The sequence below is a fragment of the Nyctereutes procyonoides genome, unplaced genomic scaffold (genome assembly GCF_905146905.1).
Source record: "Nyctereutes procyonoides isolate TBG_1078 unplaced genomic scaffold, NYPRO_anot_genome, whole genome shotgun sequence".
NCBI classification, from domain to species: Eukaryota; Metazoa; Chordata; class Mammalia; order Carnivora; family Canidae; genus Nyctereutes; species Nyctereutes procyonoides.
In genome coordinates this window covers 19,303,702-19,318,374 of record NW_026575147.1, presented here as the reverse complement: position 1 = coordinate 19,318,374, position 14,673 = coordinate 19,303,702, and the positions used below count along the sequence as shown (strand labels likewise).

The following is a 14,673-nucleotide window of genomic DNA, read 5'->3' as shown; positions in this document are numbered from 1 at the left end:
GTGTCTTTTAAATATATGGGTTCCAGATTCCATTCTTGTGGAATCGGAATTTTTTTTGGGGGGGGGGCGGGGAGGGAAGAGTGGAGTTCTAGAATCCACATTTGAAACAAGCTTCCATAGGAATTCTTATCTGTGAGATCTGGAAACCGCTGCCTAGGGATTATACTGGACTCCCCCCTCATTCACAGTTAGTTCTAACCAAGCCATTTTCTGACTTTTTATGGTAGCTTTCAATTTCCATTCCTACAGCTGACTTTGAAGTCAGGATCCCATCTTCACTCTTGATCTCTGTGCCTCCAATCTTCTATGCCAACTCACACATCACTGCCTGATCCATTTACCCCAAAATGCTCTTTGGTATGTCCTTCCGCAAAACTCTTCAATGACTTCCTCTTGTCCAATCAGATGCAGTCTCAACTATAGCTCAAAATGATCAAGATATATTTTCAACTTTTTTTTTAGTATCTAGATTCTATTGCCACATTAAGGTCACCAAAGTTGTTTATCTAGACATCACTTGAGCTCCAGTCAGAAATACAACTTTAGAAGGCTCGTAAGACAAAGGGCCATCTAAAGTTCTTTTCTTCTTCTATACTCATTTTCCATGTTATTATCTTTTCACTGCATTCGTGTGTTCTGGTTTTTCCTTTGTTTTGTTAAGGATTTTTCTAAGAAAAAAAGTCAAATCCTTTTGGAAACTGATAGGCTGACAGAAAGACAAACACTCCCCCAGTATGAAATTCAAGTGTGTCTGTAACTCCAATCACTGGTGAGACTGTCTAGTCCAGCTTCTATGCCTTTGCTAAGGCTCTTCCCCCTACCTGTAACATCTTTCCTCTCCTTTCTGGTTTAATTCTATGCTTTCCCTTAAAGATTACTTTCATCACTCCCCCCAGTGAAGCCCTTCACGACTACTCTAGGCTATAGGTATCTTTCTTCTCCTCAGAACAACTGATTCAACAGGCCATTGGCCACACAAAGCAGTCCATCTCCTGTGATAATTTCTTTTTTAATGTACAGGATGATTTCCAACTTATCAGGTCTGGTAGTTCCTCAGTCACATTTTTTTTTTTTTTAAGTGATGTGGCCATATTTTTTTTTAATTTGCATTTAAAAAAATTTATATTCAATTTGCCAACATATATCTTAGTCACAATTTAACATGAAACGCCCAGGCAGCTTTTCCTAAATAGATCAGGGCAAGGGGGGTGGAGAGTGATTCTACTCTTTGCTTGGATAGCTTTGATCTAAACTGAGTCATGTCCAGAGAGTAGTATGTACGCGCTGGTTGAATGGGACCTCTCATCGCTTACAAACACCAGACCATATTGGCAGAAAGCCCATAGTTTATTCCCAGACAAACCATTAGAATCCTGGCCTTCCCTCCTTTGGGGCTCAGGGGGTTCCCCGAGTTTTCTTGTTCCCACCCAGGCAAGGGGGGCTGATGTCTAGTTGAGGATTTTCCTTCCACTGGGCGGGGGTCCGTGTCTGTATGGCCAGTGCGTGCACCGGCCCAGCCAGCTCCTCAGACAGGGCGGCGTGGACCAGCCGGTGCCGTTGTAAGGGGCTCAGTCCTTCAAAGCGAGAGCTCACCACCGCCACGCGGAAATGCGTCTCGCTGCCTGGTGGGACCGCATGGGCGTCGCTCTCGTTGCGCAGCTCCAACACCTCGGGGTTCAAGGCCTGCTCCAACTTTGTGCGAATGGCTGCCTCGACGGGACCGATGGTTCCCAGTCCCGCGCTGCTCCGGGACAGGCAGACGCGACCTGCCATGAAGAACAGGTGCCGGACCAGCTGCCCACTCAGCATCGGCTACAGCGGAGAACAGGCGCAGAGCACTGAGGGCCGGGGTCTCCCGCCCCCTCCCACCCCCTCCCACCTCCTACCTCCTCCCACAGGCATGCTCCGCTCCCGCAGGGGGCCCGCCTCCACTGCAGACACCACCCCTTTCTTCTGTGTGACGTGGGGGGAATTCGGCCTAGGCCGCGGAGGGCTGACGCGCGACTGGAAGGGGCCCGCGGAGGAGAGTTAGCAGCGAGTGGGCTGGGGACTGCAAAGGCAGGGTACGTGCAACTCCGCGTCTGTGGCCAAGCCGTGTCCCCTCTGAACCCCAGGCCGGGCATTTTCTACCTTCCGCTCAGCCTCGGCTACCGCAGGCGCGGGTCAGTCACCGGACCCCAGAAGTTCTCGGAGAGTAAGGTCGTAGTCGCATCCTGAGGCACTCTGGGAAATGGAGTCCTCGCTACGCGATAGTAGAATGGGCAGACGCCACGTGAGGGCTCACGGGAACTGTAGTCTATCATTTTGGCGACTCGTGCTGTTAGGTTCTGAAGCAGGGAGATGCAAAAAATCCGGGAATTCCTGCTCATTTGGGACTGCTGTTATTTGATAGATTTTATTGTCATCGAGCTGAACTCATTTATTTTACATACAAGAAAATTGGAAGCTCGTTCCACTTACTGCATACAGAATTTCTGTGCACAGACCAGTCCTGGAAGATGGGGAATAAGTTAGGGCCAGTCCTCGGGAAGTTTAGAGGATGACCTGAGCCAAAATCAAGAGTCAGACACTTAACCAACTGAGCCACCCAGGAGCTCCTACATTCAATATGTTCTAAATGTGTTATGTCAGAGTACCTGGGTGGCTCAGTTGGTTAAGCATTTGCCTTCAGCTCAGGTCATGATCCCAGAGTCCTGGGATTGAGCCCAGTGTTGGGCTCCCTGCTCAGTGGGGTGTCTGCTTCTCCCTTTCTCTCTCCCTCTGCCTCTACCCTTTTTCATGCTTGCTCTCCACTAAATAAATAAAATCTTAAAAAAAATAAATGTGTTATGTCAAGATCAGTTTTGGCACACCCGGGTGTTCAATTAAATGTATTGGATGGATATATGAACTATTGTATGAAAAGAGGGCCAGTGGCATTATTATTTCTGTTGCAGAAATAAATAAAAGCTTTGTAAATTACAAACTCCATAGAGCAAACTTAGAGTCTTTGCTTCTAATAAAAACATAGTCATAATACCTACAATGTAGTGAAGGTTTGTCACAGCCAGATTGAGACTTTTAGAGACTTTAAACACCAAGATTATGGTGGCCACCTCATGTGTAATTAAAACAAAAAACAATAAACACTAATCTGTGACATGAGGATTGGGAGGTCCAACAACATACTAATTTTCCCCCCATGATGATTAAGATTTATTCATGGAAGACTTAGTTTGTGCTTATTGATGTATGTATACTTTACACATAAGGAATTTACAAATCTTTAGTGTACAGTTTAATTCTACTTATGATACAACACGTCAAGAGACAGAAAATTTCCAGCACCTTGAAGGCTCCAGGGAAGTCAATACCACCCTGCCACAGGTAACCATTATTCTAATTTCTATCACCATAATTAGTTTTACCCATTTTTAAACTTCATATAAAAAGAATCACATAGCATGAATTCATTTTGCTTGCATTATTTTGTTCAACATTGTGAGATTCATCCATGTGCATAGCAGCAATTTGCTCATTTTCTTTGTTTGTAGTACGGCAGTATATGAACATACCACATTCTGGTACATGCTTTTTGTTGCATGCAAACATTCATTTCTGTTTGCTTATATCCAGAAGTGGAATTGCTAGGTTATCTGATAAACCCAATGTTTATTTTTGAAATGACAAATTGGTTCAAAGAATTTTTGGTACTGTGTACTGTTCTAAATGTTTTACATTTATGAACTCTTAATTTTTACAACAACCCCATGAAGTAGCTACTATTATTACTTTTGCTTTACCAGTGAGGAAGCAGAGACCCTTAGAGGTTAGGTAATTTGCCCATGGTCACAGATCTGGTAAATAATGCAGAGGCAGGCTGTAGAATTTGGCCTTTTAACCATTAAGCTATTTGGCCTCAATACAGCTTTAGGCCCTCTCAGGTTCCAGGCTCTGTACTAGGTTCTTTACATTTATTCTCATTTATTCTAACAACTCTAATGTGGTTGGATATATTATTTTTGTTTAATCAACAAGCTTTTAGTATATCTCCCATCACTCTGGCTATCACAGTCTACTGTTTATACTTGGCATTTGGAGAGTGGTTGTTGAGTAAAGAGAAATATTTTTGAAAAGAAGACACTAATTCCCTAAGAGTGTTATGCCATTTATTCATGCCCCAAACATTTAATTACCCTATGAAGAGCCAGGTAGAAGGAATTAAGGACTCAGATTCAAAAAGACATGGTCTGTCTCCTGAGGGGGTCACGGAAAGGATGCGAGAGCAAAGTCCAAGCATGGTACAGAGTGGTAAGTGCTATCACCAGGATTTGAACAGAGAGGTGGGCATATGGAGGCTGTGTGGGTAGTGGAAAGGAAGACTTCATGAAGGAGCAGGTGATTTCTGGGCAGAACCAGCCGGATGAGGAGGATTCTGCTAGCTCAAGAGGAGGACGAAGCTTCTTGCCAAAGGCCACAGTATGTGCAATGGCAGGTAACTGTGGAAAGGCCTTTCCTGAATGGTGTGTAGCTCAGTATGGAGGAGGCTGAGGGTCATGGTGAGAGAGGTGGAGGGACAGGGCAAGAGAGAGGACTATGGTTAGAGTGGTGGAATGGGGTGAGAAGGCAAAATAAATGCTTGATTGACAAGATTGCCTGGGAAGGAACTCAGTTGCCTTTTTGTTAAAGGAAATAAGATCCAGCCTATTTGTCTGTGATAGTGCACTACTTTTAGGGATGGCCTGCTCTATTTCATGTTTTAACACTTCTGGTAAGAATGCTGGGAAAAGAGCTTGGGGGAGCAATAGATAGTAATTGAGTCTCATATAATTTGTAGGATAATGGCCTATCTAGACTTATCTAATAGGGTTTTATAGCTGGATTGAATCTAAACTACTAAATCTAATTTTCTCTCATTCTCTTTTTCTCTTTAATAGAGGAAGAAAGGGAAGCTGTACAAGTTAAGTGGCTTCATGAAGCCCAACATCTGGTGAGTAAAGCAGTGTGAATGAAGTGGTGAAGTGCACAATTTTTGAGTCAGGCAGACCTGAGTTCTAATCATGTCTTAGTAAATGGCTGTGTCACCTTCACCAAGTGCTTTAGCTTCTCTGAGTCTCACTTTCCTTATCTATATATAACACAAATAATTGCATCTGCATCATAGCCCCTAGCATAGGGTTTATCACATAATAAGGTTCCATATCATCTCTTTGTCCTTCACCTTTCCTAACAGCACAGGGTCACTGTGATAGAAGTAAAAAGGAGGTCAAAGAGAGGGGGAGGTCAGCTGTGCCCTCAAGCAGGGCCACTCAAGGTGACAGATTTGTAGTGGGGTCCCCATTATCTTGGGTTTCAGCCTCGGTCTGAAAAGTTAACACTATCAGAACTTCCAGAGTTGGGGCACCTGGGTGGCTCAGTGGTTGAGCATCTGCCTTTGGCTCAGGTTGTGATCCTGGGGTCCTCTGTTCAAGTTCTGCATCAGGTTCCCCAGAAGGAGCCTGCTTCTCCCTCTGCCTATGTCTCTGCCTCTCTCTCTATGCCTCTCATGAATAAATAAAATATTTAAAAAAAAAAAAAAAAGAACTTCCAGAGTGGACTGGCTTATTGGGGAGAGAATCACGGAAAAAAACAAAGCAAAACAAAACAAAACACCAGAAATTTATGAATAGCCTAGAATGTAATTTCATTCCCCTCTAGTGATGTATCTTCTCATAATTGCCTCATCCCTTCTCAGTCTCATATTTTTATCTTGTAGAATAACTGGAAAGTGGTTGAGCCTAGAATATGAGCTGAGTGTTAGTCTTTAGAACTATTTCACCCAGGTTGTGAGAAAAAGCTAATGTTTTCACAACCAAGGACCCTTCTATAATAGCCCAAACCTTTGTGTCTAGCAGACATAATATACATGCTTAATGCTGAAGAAACAACACATTCCTACTGGAATTGCCCTGTTTTGACTCTGTGTGGACCACATCTTTCTATTAACACATGCATCTTCTGAAATGATATAGCTGATTGAGTTAGAATTACCTTCACAAATCTATACCAGCGTTCTTACCAGGGATCTCTACAGATAGTTGATATTAACTGCCAGAGTTTAGATTTTCTCTATTTTCTAGTTTTCAGCTACCGGTATACCCATTGCCTGGTAGGTAGCCTGTATTTAATAAAGGTGAAGATAAAGAATATCAGAAATGAGCTCAAGGAATAAAATTTAAGTCTATTCTTTTTTCTATTGTATTCTACCTCCTGTCCTTATGGGATACTCAGGAGAGGGTGCAAATGGTGTGAGGGATGTGGAACACCCCAGAGTGGGAAGCTGAGGAGGAAGAAATAAAACTTTCAGGAAAGGTTTCTCTAGAAGGAAGTTGGAAGATTAAGGAAAACAGGTCTGCAGGGCTACTGCTGAAGTCTAAGAGAGCAATGAGGAGGCAGACAGGAGCACGGAGAAAAGGCTGAAGAAACCTTACGGAAGTAACCGGATATGCTGTTGAGATGCAGGTGGGTGTAGATTCTGGCTTAGGTTGTAATTCTGGGAAAGAGAGCAAACGGGCGACAGGGGGTTGTTTGGGTGAGTTCGCATTTGGATAGGTCGAATTGTTGGGACAGATGGTTTGAAGTTCCCAGTAAGCAGTTGGTGTAAGGATCTAAGCTTCTGGAACAAATCTGGATGTCTGTAATTTAAAGCATGGAAGTGGGAAGACTCCTCGGGAAGAGTAAAGGATGGAGGGGGGTGTTGGATAGGAGACAGAGCCCAGACGGACGCGGGAAAGCGGGGACCGATAGAGGAAAAGGACCGGGAGGAGTAAAGTCGGAGGACATTTTGCAAGCCCAGGGAGCATATTTCAAGGCGGTATCGGATGCCTCCTGTAGGTCAAGAGGAAGAAGACAAATCTATTCCAGTCCTCGGTTACGCAGGATTCCGAAGAGCGGAGGCGGCTGGGGGTGGGGCGAAGCCGCACCGAAGGCCACGACGACCACGTAGCAGAGAAGGCAGGCGGCCTTAGGAACAGTTTTTTGGAAGTCTGGCTGTAAAGACAGAAAAGGCGGGACTTGGAAAGTAATTTAAAGTTCAAGGGGATAATCAGTTTCAGAATCCCTACCCTTGAGCGGGAGCAACTCTACATCTCCTGGAGACCCTCTGCAGGCCGTCTGGGTACTTCTGAGGATTTCCCTTCCAGCTCCAAACTGGGGGGGGGGGGGAAGAGGCCCCCATCCCCTTCTTTAGGCTGAAAATAAAAAAAAATGCCATTCAGTAAAAGGCAAAACAAAACAGCGTTCTGTCCGAAACGGTTCTTTCTTTAAAAATCCTGGCATGCAAATAAGGGGCTTTAATGTGGCTCCCAGCGATTGGTAGGTACTTTCGGAATCCGTCATTTCCTCGCAGTGCAGGATGCAAACGGAGTCTGCTTTCTGCTTCCCTATTGGCTGCTTGATTGGGCTACTTCCCTTCACCCCTCCCGGTAATTCTTATAAATTACACCAAATTGGTTATCCGTTCCACTTCCTTCTCCTTGAATAAGAAGCTGTAACTGCATTTTTGGCTGTAATGTCAGGACGCGGAAAGCAGGGAGGCAAGGCCCGCGCCAAGGCCAAGTCGCGCTCGTCCCGCGCCGGCCTGCAGTTCCCGGTGGGCCGGGTGCACCGGCTGCTCCGCAAGGGCAACTACGCCGAGCGGGTGGGGGCCGGCGCCCCGGTATACCTGGCCGCGGTGCTGGAGTATCTGACGGCCGAGATTCTGGAGCTGGCGGGCAACGCGGCCCGCGACAACAAAAAGACGCGCATCATCCCTCGCCATTTGCAGCTGGCCGTGAGAAATGACGAAGAGCTCAACAAGTTACTCGGGGGTGTCACCATTGCCCAGGGCGGCGTCCTGCCCAATATCCAGGCGGTCTTGTTACCTAAGAAAACGGAGAGTCACAAGCCTGGCAAGAACAAGTAACTGGGATTGAGAGCATCCCCACTAACCCCAAAGGCTCTTTTAAGAGCCACCAACCATGTCAATTGAGGGGCTGGTAACGAAATAGCGCCATTAGCTCTTTTTTTGAAAGATTAGGTGGCTCTAAAAAGAGCCTTTGATCTTTGGCTTGTCAGGACTTATTTACTTTTGGCTTTGTGGCTTTCAGTTTTCTTTGGTAAGAGAACGGCCTGGATGTTGGGCAGGACGCCGCCCTGGGCGATGGTGACCTTGCCCAGCAGCTTGTTGAGCTCCTCGTCGTTGCGGATGGCCAGCTGCAGGTGGCGGGGGATGATGCGCGTCTTCTTGTTGTCGCGGGCCGCGTTGCCCGCCAGCTCCAGAATCTCGGCCGTCAGGTACTCCAGCACGGCCGCCATGTAGACGGGAGCGCCGGCCCCCACCCGCTCGGCATAGTTGCCCTTGCGCAGCAGCCGGTGCACCCGGCCCACTGGGAACTGCAGGCCGGCGCGGGACGAGCGCGACTTAGCCTTGGCGCGGGCCTTGCCTCCTTGCTTACCACGACCAGACATGGTTGCTAGCGAAGTTAAAACACCTAAAGCCCAGACCTGACAACAAAACAGCAGCGAAAGATGAGCGATGGAAAAGCCTTTATAAGCTTTGCTAGGGGTGGGGTCAGGAACGAGGTTTTCATTGGTCCTAAATTGGCTCCAGAACCGGCCAATGAGGCCAAGAGTAGGTATTGTGACGTAGCTGTTGCTGATAACGCAAGGTCCCCACAAGGCCCAATGGAAACGAAAGGTTTTAGGAGCCCTTATTTGCATACGGTGGTTATAAAAGGCTCAGGCCCGCCCATTCTCGCACTTCCTTTCTTCCCCAACGCGTGTGCTCCTCTACAATGCCCGAGCCGGCAAAATCCGCTCCCGCGCCCAAGAAGGGCTCGAAAAAGGCGGTCACCAAAGCCCAAAAGAAGGACGGCAAGAAGCGCAAGCGCAGCCGCAAGGAGAGCTACTCCATCTACGTGTACAAGGTGCTGAAGCAGGTGCACCCCGACACCGGCATCTCGTCCAAGGCCATGGGCATCATGAACTCGTTCGTCAACGACATCTTCGAGCGCATCGCCGGCGAGGCTTCCCGCCTGGCGCATTACAACAAGCGCTCCACCATCACCTCCCGGGAGATCCAGACGGCCGTGCGCCTGCTGCTGCCCGGCGAGCTGGCCAAGCACGCCGTGTCCGAGGGCACCAAGGCCGTCACCAAGTACACCAGCTCCAAGTGAGTCCCTGCCGGGACGCGGCGCCCGCCGGGGTCGCCGGCCGCCTGACTCCAAAGGCTCTTTTCAGAGCCACCCACCTAATCACCTGAAAAGAGCTTTGTTCACTTATTTTACCCTTCACTTTCTTCTCACAAAGTAAGTTTCTTGTGGAAGGTGGAAGGCAGTACGCGGAGCTTTTTAAGCCATTCATACTTGGAGATTCCTGGCGCGTAACTGGCTTTGCTTTCTAATCTGGGTCGCGTCTTAACCCCGTAACTGCTGCTTAGTTCTCCTACAAACTCCTTCGAATTGGGATATTGAAAATCTCCCCACCTCCCGTCGCCGGACTATTGTGTCCTGGCGGCTCTGGGGCGGACGTCTCACTGGTGTTCTAAATCAAATTGGGTGACTTTGGTCGTCCTTTAAGAAAGGATCCAGTACAGCTAAGCCCGGGTCCCGGGAACGTTGCGTCGAGCCCCGAAGAATTCTGAGCGTGCGGCAGCCGCCTGGCGCGGTCACCGCCTCTGCGGCGCGGCGCGGCCTCCTGTGGACCCAGCGGTGTGGGCGCCGGGGGTGGGGCCTGCGCTCGACTCCCAGCCTCTTCGTGATTGGACGGTATGAATATTCAAAATCTGGCGCCGGCCCCCGAAGTCGTGGATTCTGGTGTCCGCCGAACCCTCTGAAGCTTTGAAATCCCTATTCTCGGTTTGTGGATCGTTTTTGCATTTAATTCTCTTGGAACGCTCGGGCCTCCGGTCACTCTAAGGCGCTGGTTCATTTAATTCTGGGCTCAAAAGTCACCTCTCAGACCTTCTTCCCAAGTCGCACTCAGGAATTTGCGTCTCTTGTTCCTGCCTGTCATCTGGTCTCCCTGTTCTCTTCCTCCTAGGAGCTGTCAGAAACTGGTTCGTTTTTTTCTAATTTGATTTTCTTAAGCCCTTAACCTTGCTGGTCAGATTTTCTGCAATATTGTCAGCGCCAATCCGTGCCTGGCACATAGCGGACACTTAACTACTTATTGAAATTTGTCGAATTAATTTTCTCGCGCCATCCTTTTCTTAATAGCTTCCGTGGATTGGGCGGGTGTCGTTCATTTCCATTAGATACATCTGAAGACCTGAAAATGGAAATGTTTTTGGAGCTCTCTGGCCAAATCCGTCCGTGGTCCCCTCAGAGCAATAGCTCTGAGAAGGCCCGGGTTGAGACTCTTTGTGCACCCAAATGGAGGTGGCAGTGGTGGGTTCTCCCTTCCTTTACACTTCTTAGTGTAGTGTACCCTCTTTTGGATTTTCATTAAATTAGAGCATTGGTCACTGGAAAGATCCTTTTCCCATCTCCTTTTCTGACACTCCCCATCTCCATCCTGATCCTCTGCCCCCCACGGAGATGAGCTTTTAATTTATATTCACTTTCTCACTTATCAGGAGGTCCTGAAGAGATAGACCCTGATTAATAACCCTTTTACAAAAGAGGTTGAGAAAAGCAAAGGGGTTGGTTCACTGCTCATGAGCTAATACTGTCCACCTTTGTATCCTCAAATGCTCAATTGCATTTTAGTTTTATTTTGTGTGATTACAGAATGTTCAGTCTTTCTGTCCAAGCCTTGATTTTGCTGATGAAGACACTGATGGTCTGATCAGTTATTCAACTGCTTTTGGCTCTTGGGTCCTGGAGTTGATCCTAAGGGTTTCATGAATCCAAATGGATGCCAGGCATTATCATAAACTGAATAAATCTTATGTTTCTTACATGTGTGTTTTCAAATGTGTGTAGATGCTATTGTTATTAATAAAACAACTGATTATTTTAGAAGTGTGGCTGGATTCTTTTTATCTGCAATATATTTTCTCATTAAGTGAAGTTAACAGATGCAATCACTGCTGCATCTGTGAAAAAGCTCGTTGCCTCTGACTTGGAGGATGAATGTTTGTAAGCCATTGGCCAAACTTACTTCTACCCAAGAGGTGCACTGAGACTGAAGTAATTTGTTATGAGGTTACTGTTAATGCCTAGTCATTTAGAAAGAAATGATCACAAATAACAAGCCTTATAAACAAAAGAGAAGAAATAAAGTCCTTAAGAAAGCTTAGCTAATATCTATAGAGCACTTGCTATGGACCAATGTTCCAGGCCCTTCACACACATTAACTCATTTAATCCTAAGAACCTCATGAAATAGTCACCGTTATTATCTCCTATTTTATAGATGAAGAAACTGAGGCACAGAGAGGCTTCTCCTTAGAAACTCCAGAGAATAAACCCCTAGTTCAGGGTTTAAGGGACTTGAGAAAATTAAGATCAATCTCTGAAAATCTGGACCCCTCCTTGGAGTTTGGGGGGAATCTATCTAGGCTTTAAAATTAAAATTAAAAGGAATAATCACCTGCTTTATTCTCTTTAGGATGCATCCTGTATATAAATCTATGGTGGTAGTAGCGGAAATCCTTGGAGATAAAATTGGGGGGCTCTGGTTCTCCATCTGTTTCTCCATCCCAGAGGCCATACCTCAACTTGCTTACCAGCTGGAATCCCTTCACAAATATAAGAGAGTCTTGGTTACTGGTTTCAGGCTCCAGGCATGGTATTTAGTAGGAAGGAAGTTACAGAATGGGGCAAGGGAAAGAGATGGTAGAATTTGGAATTTTAACTCCGGAGGGGAGATAATTTTTTTTTTTAAGATTTTATTTATTCATGAGAGACACACACACACACAGAGAGAAGCAGAGACACAGGCAGAGGGAGAAGCAGGCTCCATGCAGGGACCCTGATGTAGGACTCGATCCCGGATCTCCAGGATCAGGCCCTGGGCCGAAGGCAGGCACTCAACTGCTGAGCCACCCAGGGATCCCCTGGAGGGGAAATAATGGTGGTTTAGTCTTCCTAATAAAACCTCTTTGATCACTTCTTTCTCCTGCCCAAGCATCTATATACATTTGCTTATATTAGGGTTAATAACAATAATTGTTATAATAATAATTGCTTCTACTTATTGAGCACTTAACTGTTTCCATGGTCCCCTGCTGAGTGGTTTATCTGCATTGCCTCATTTTGTCTTCACAGCCACCATGGAGTAGCTTCCATTTTTACCATCCTTATTTTATAGATGAAGGAAACAGACTCTCAGAGAAGTTATATAACTTGTCCAGTATCATTGAGGAAGTAAGTGATGGAACTGCAATCCAATGTACATTTTTACAAAGCTTGATATTCCGGGGCACCTGGGTGGCTCCGTCGTTTAAGTGTCTGACTTGATTTTGGCTCAGGTCATGATGTCAGGATTGAGATCAAGCCCAGGATGCCCAGTGCAGAGCCTACTTAAGATTCTCTCTCTCTCTCTCTCTCTCTCTCTCTCTCTTTCTCTCTCTCCCCTTTCCCTCGGCTCCTCTCCACCTGTCCCTAAAAAAATAATAATAAAATAAAATAAAAAAAGAAGCTTGATATTCAAAACTCTCCCAAATCTGCCTCTTCCTCCAGTTATAGCTCTGTTTCCTACTGCTCCCCTATAGGGGTAGGTGGGTTTTCTGCTCTACTCTAAAGGGTCTGCTCACCCTCCACTAAACCCATTTGCTCAGGTCTGGACTGGACTGCCCCTTCCTTCTGCCTTGGCCAGAGCTTTCTTTCAAACCAAAGCTTTATCTTCCAGCTCAATGACACCTCTTCCCTCATCTCTCTACCCTACCTATCTGTGCTTATTTTTTAACTTTATTGTGTTATAATTGGCATACAGTAAACTGCACATATTTAAAGTATAATTTGCTAAGTTTTGACGTATATACACATATACCAACAAAAACATCACTACACTCCAAATAATGAACATATCCATCAGCCAACCCCAGAGTGTCCTAGTGCCCCTCATAACTCTTCCCTCTGCTTTATTAGAGATAGCTTGCCTTTTCTAGAGTTTTATGTAAATGGAATCATACAGTGTCTGTCCTCTGTGTCTGGCTTCTTTCGCTCAAATTCCTTTATTGTCAAGTAGGTTTCTGGTTGTACAGCTTCACCATAACTGTTAATCTGTTCACTTGTTGATGGATAGTTGGGCTGTTTCCAGTTCTTCTACTTTTTAATGCACTCCAATTTTGTGTCATGATAGTTCCCCAGTTGAACATGATAAACTCTTTGCCCTCAATTGGGAAGGAACTCAGAAGGGGCCTGAGATATATACACAAATACCTATTCTATTCTGTTCAAGTGGGAGAAAGTGTTAAGGTTACCTCTCTCCTCTCCTAGGCTCACACCTCTCAAATCCATTCCATGCTCTGCTGCTAGAGTAACCTTCCAAGCTCAGATCTGGCCTCATCACCCACCTGCTCATAAACCTCCAGTGGTCTGCCTCACTGCCTCATTTTGACCTTCAACAAAAAGAAAATTAAAACAAAAAAATATAAAACTTTATCAGCAATCTTACCTCATATTTGGCTTTACAGTGTGGTCCAGAGCCCTGATCCTTTGAGAGGGAGGCTAACATAGCTCACAATATGGCTAATCAGTAATTCTGGCACAGAAGGTAAGCCTGAGGGGCAGCTCTGTTTAGGTTTCAGTAAGTGACCCTTAACTGGGAGACTGTCCCTGTGCCTGGGGGGACTCGGTTTAATCATTCATATGAGGGATGGGAAATATGGACCTACTAATTTTGTGAATGTTTTAAGTCTCTATTGATATTATTAAGTTCTGTAAGAAAGATTCTCTAGGACCATTCCTCTTCTCTGATTTCTAAGCGTTGCTAGGTCTGATATCATTCATTTTTTTCAATCAATAGTGTGTTGAGTATCTGTTGGACATCAGGCAATCCACTGGGCAGTGAGGATACAAGGTTCAACAGAACAGAGTGGCTTTTGCCTGGATGTGTATTTTTTATTTTTTTAAAGATTTTATTTATTTATTCATGAGAGACACACTGAGAGGGGCAGAGACACAGGCAGAGGGAGAAGTAGGCTCCCTGCAAAGAGCCCGATATGGTACTCGATCCCAGGGCCCCAGTATCACAACCTGAGCCAAAGGCCGATGCTCCACCACTGAGCCACCCAAGTGCACATTCCCTAGACGTTTAGTGGGTAGGAGGGAAGTCAGATATTAAAGCAGTGACTATAATAAATTGTGACAGGTATTAGATGTGATAAGTACCCACATGGAGAGTGAGATGGAGGGAGGCCTAACTTGACATTGGTGTGGGTGAGGAAGGCCTCTGGGGGGAAGGGACTTTAGGATGAGACCTGAGACAGCTGGGAAGGGAGTGTGTTCCAGGCAGGGAGTGGCATGGGCAAAGGCCTGGAGAAAAATAAAAGACAGCAGGCCCAGAGAGGTAGGAGGACCTGCAAAAAATCTAGTCTAGGTAGTTCAGATGGCAGAGGAGAGTTCAGTAACATGCTGTTACGATGGAAGGCAGACCCAGACCTTGCCAAATTAGACCAGATAGGTGGAAACAGACTTTATTTTTATTATTTGTAAAATATTTTATTTATTTATTCATGAGAGACACAGAGAGGCAAGACATAGGCAGAGGGAGAAGCAGGTTCCCTGC

General features: G+C 46.0%; 4 protein-coding genes across 6 annotated transcripts; 2 read left to right on the top strand and 2 right to left on the bottom strand.

Annotated features, from left to right (window-relative positions):
- Positions 1 to 1,328: 1,328 nt before the first annotated feature.
- Positions 1,329 to 2,308, bottom strand: BOLA1 (bolA family member 1). Of its 2 annotated transcripts, none has more exons than XM_055312198.1 (2): positions 2,131 to 2,308; positions 1,329 to 1,812 (listed from the first exon to the last, which is right to left on the bottom strand). In XM_055312198.1, the coding sequence occupies exon 2, from the start codon at positions 1,807 to 1,809 to the stop codon at positions 1,396 to 1,398; it is 414 nt and encodes a 137-aa protein (XP_055168173.1). In that variant the 5' UTR covers positions 1,810 to 1,812; positions 2,131 to 2,308; the 3' UTR covers positions 1,329 to 1,395. The 2 variants fall into 2 exon arrangements, with proteins under 2 accessions (XP_055168173.1, XP_055168174.1); XM_055312199.1 differs by lacking the exon at positions 2,131 to 2,308 and adding an exon at positions 1,887 to 2,124 and having other exon boundaries at positions 1,329 to 1,766.
- Positions 2,309 to 4,140: 1,832 nt separating this feature from the next.
- On the bottom strand, positions 4,141 to 8,466 carry LOC129501254 (histone H2A type 2-C). Of its 2 annotated transcripts, none has more exons than XR_008662697.1 (2): positions 7,083 to 7,498; positions 4,141 to 7,008 (listed from the first exon to the last, which is right to left on the bottom strand). XR_008662697.1 is itself a non-coding variant. In XM_055312196.1 (2 exons), the coding sequence occupies exons 1-2, from the start codon at positions 8,464 to 8,466 to the stop codon at positions 6,983 to 6,985; spliced, it is 408 nt and encodes a 135-aa protein (XP_055168171.1). In that variant the 3' UTR covers positions 4,141 to 6,982. The 2 variants fall into 2 exon arrangements, 1 of the variants encoding a protein (XP_055168171.1); XM_055312196.1 differs by lacking the exon at positions 7,083 to 7,498 and adding an exon at positions 8,085 to 8,466.
- On the top strand, positions 7,529 to 8,059 carry LOC129501255 (histone H2A type 2-B). The gene has a single exon (XM_055312197.1). The coding sequence runs from the start codon at positions 7,529 to 7,531 to the stop codon at positions 7,919 to 7,921; it is 393 nt and encodes a 130-aa protein (XP_055168172.1). The 3' UTR covers positions 7,922 to 8,059.
- Positions 8,467 to 8,762: 296 nt separating the features above from the next.
- On the top strand, positions 8,763 to 9,317 carry LOC129501253 (histone H2B type 2-E). The gene has a single exon (XM_055312195.1). The coding sequence runs from the start codon at positions 8,793 to 8,795 to the stop codon at positions 9,171 to 9,173; it is 381 nt and encodes a 126-aa protein (XP_055168170.1). The 5' UTR covers positions 8,763 to 8,792; the 3' UTR covers positions 9,174 to 9,317.
- The last annotated feature ends 5,356 nt before the right edge of the window (positions 9,318 to 14,673 follow it).

Bases quoted from the DNA above. Each gene is read 5' to 3' on its own strand.
- BOLA1 (XM_055312198.1), bottom strand. From the start codon at position 1,809: ATGCTGAGTGGGCAGCTGGTCCGGCACCTGTTCTTCATGGCAGGTCGC.
- LOC129501255 (XM_055312197.1), top strand. From the start codon at position 7,529: ATGTCAGGACGCGGAAAGCAGGGAGGCAAGGCCCGCGCCAAGGCCAAG.
- LOC129501254 (XM_055312196.1), bottom strand. From the start codon at position 8,466: ATGTCTGGTCGTGGTAAGCAAGGAGGCAAGGCCCGCGCCAAGGCTAAG. The intron at 7,009-8,084 runs GTAAATAAGTCC...CTGTCTTTACAG, and splicing joins TGAAAGCCACAAAGCCAAAA to CCAGACTTCCAAAAAACTGT.
- LOC129501253 (XM_055312195.1), top strand. From the start codon at position 8,793: ATGCCCGAGCCGGCAAAATCCGCTCCCGCGCCCAAGAAGGGCTCGAAA.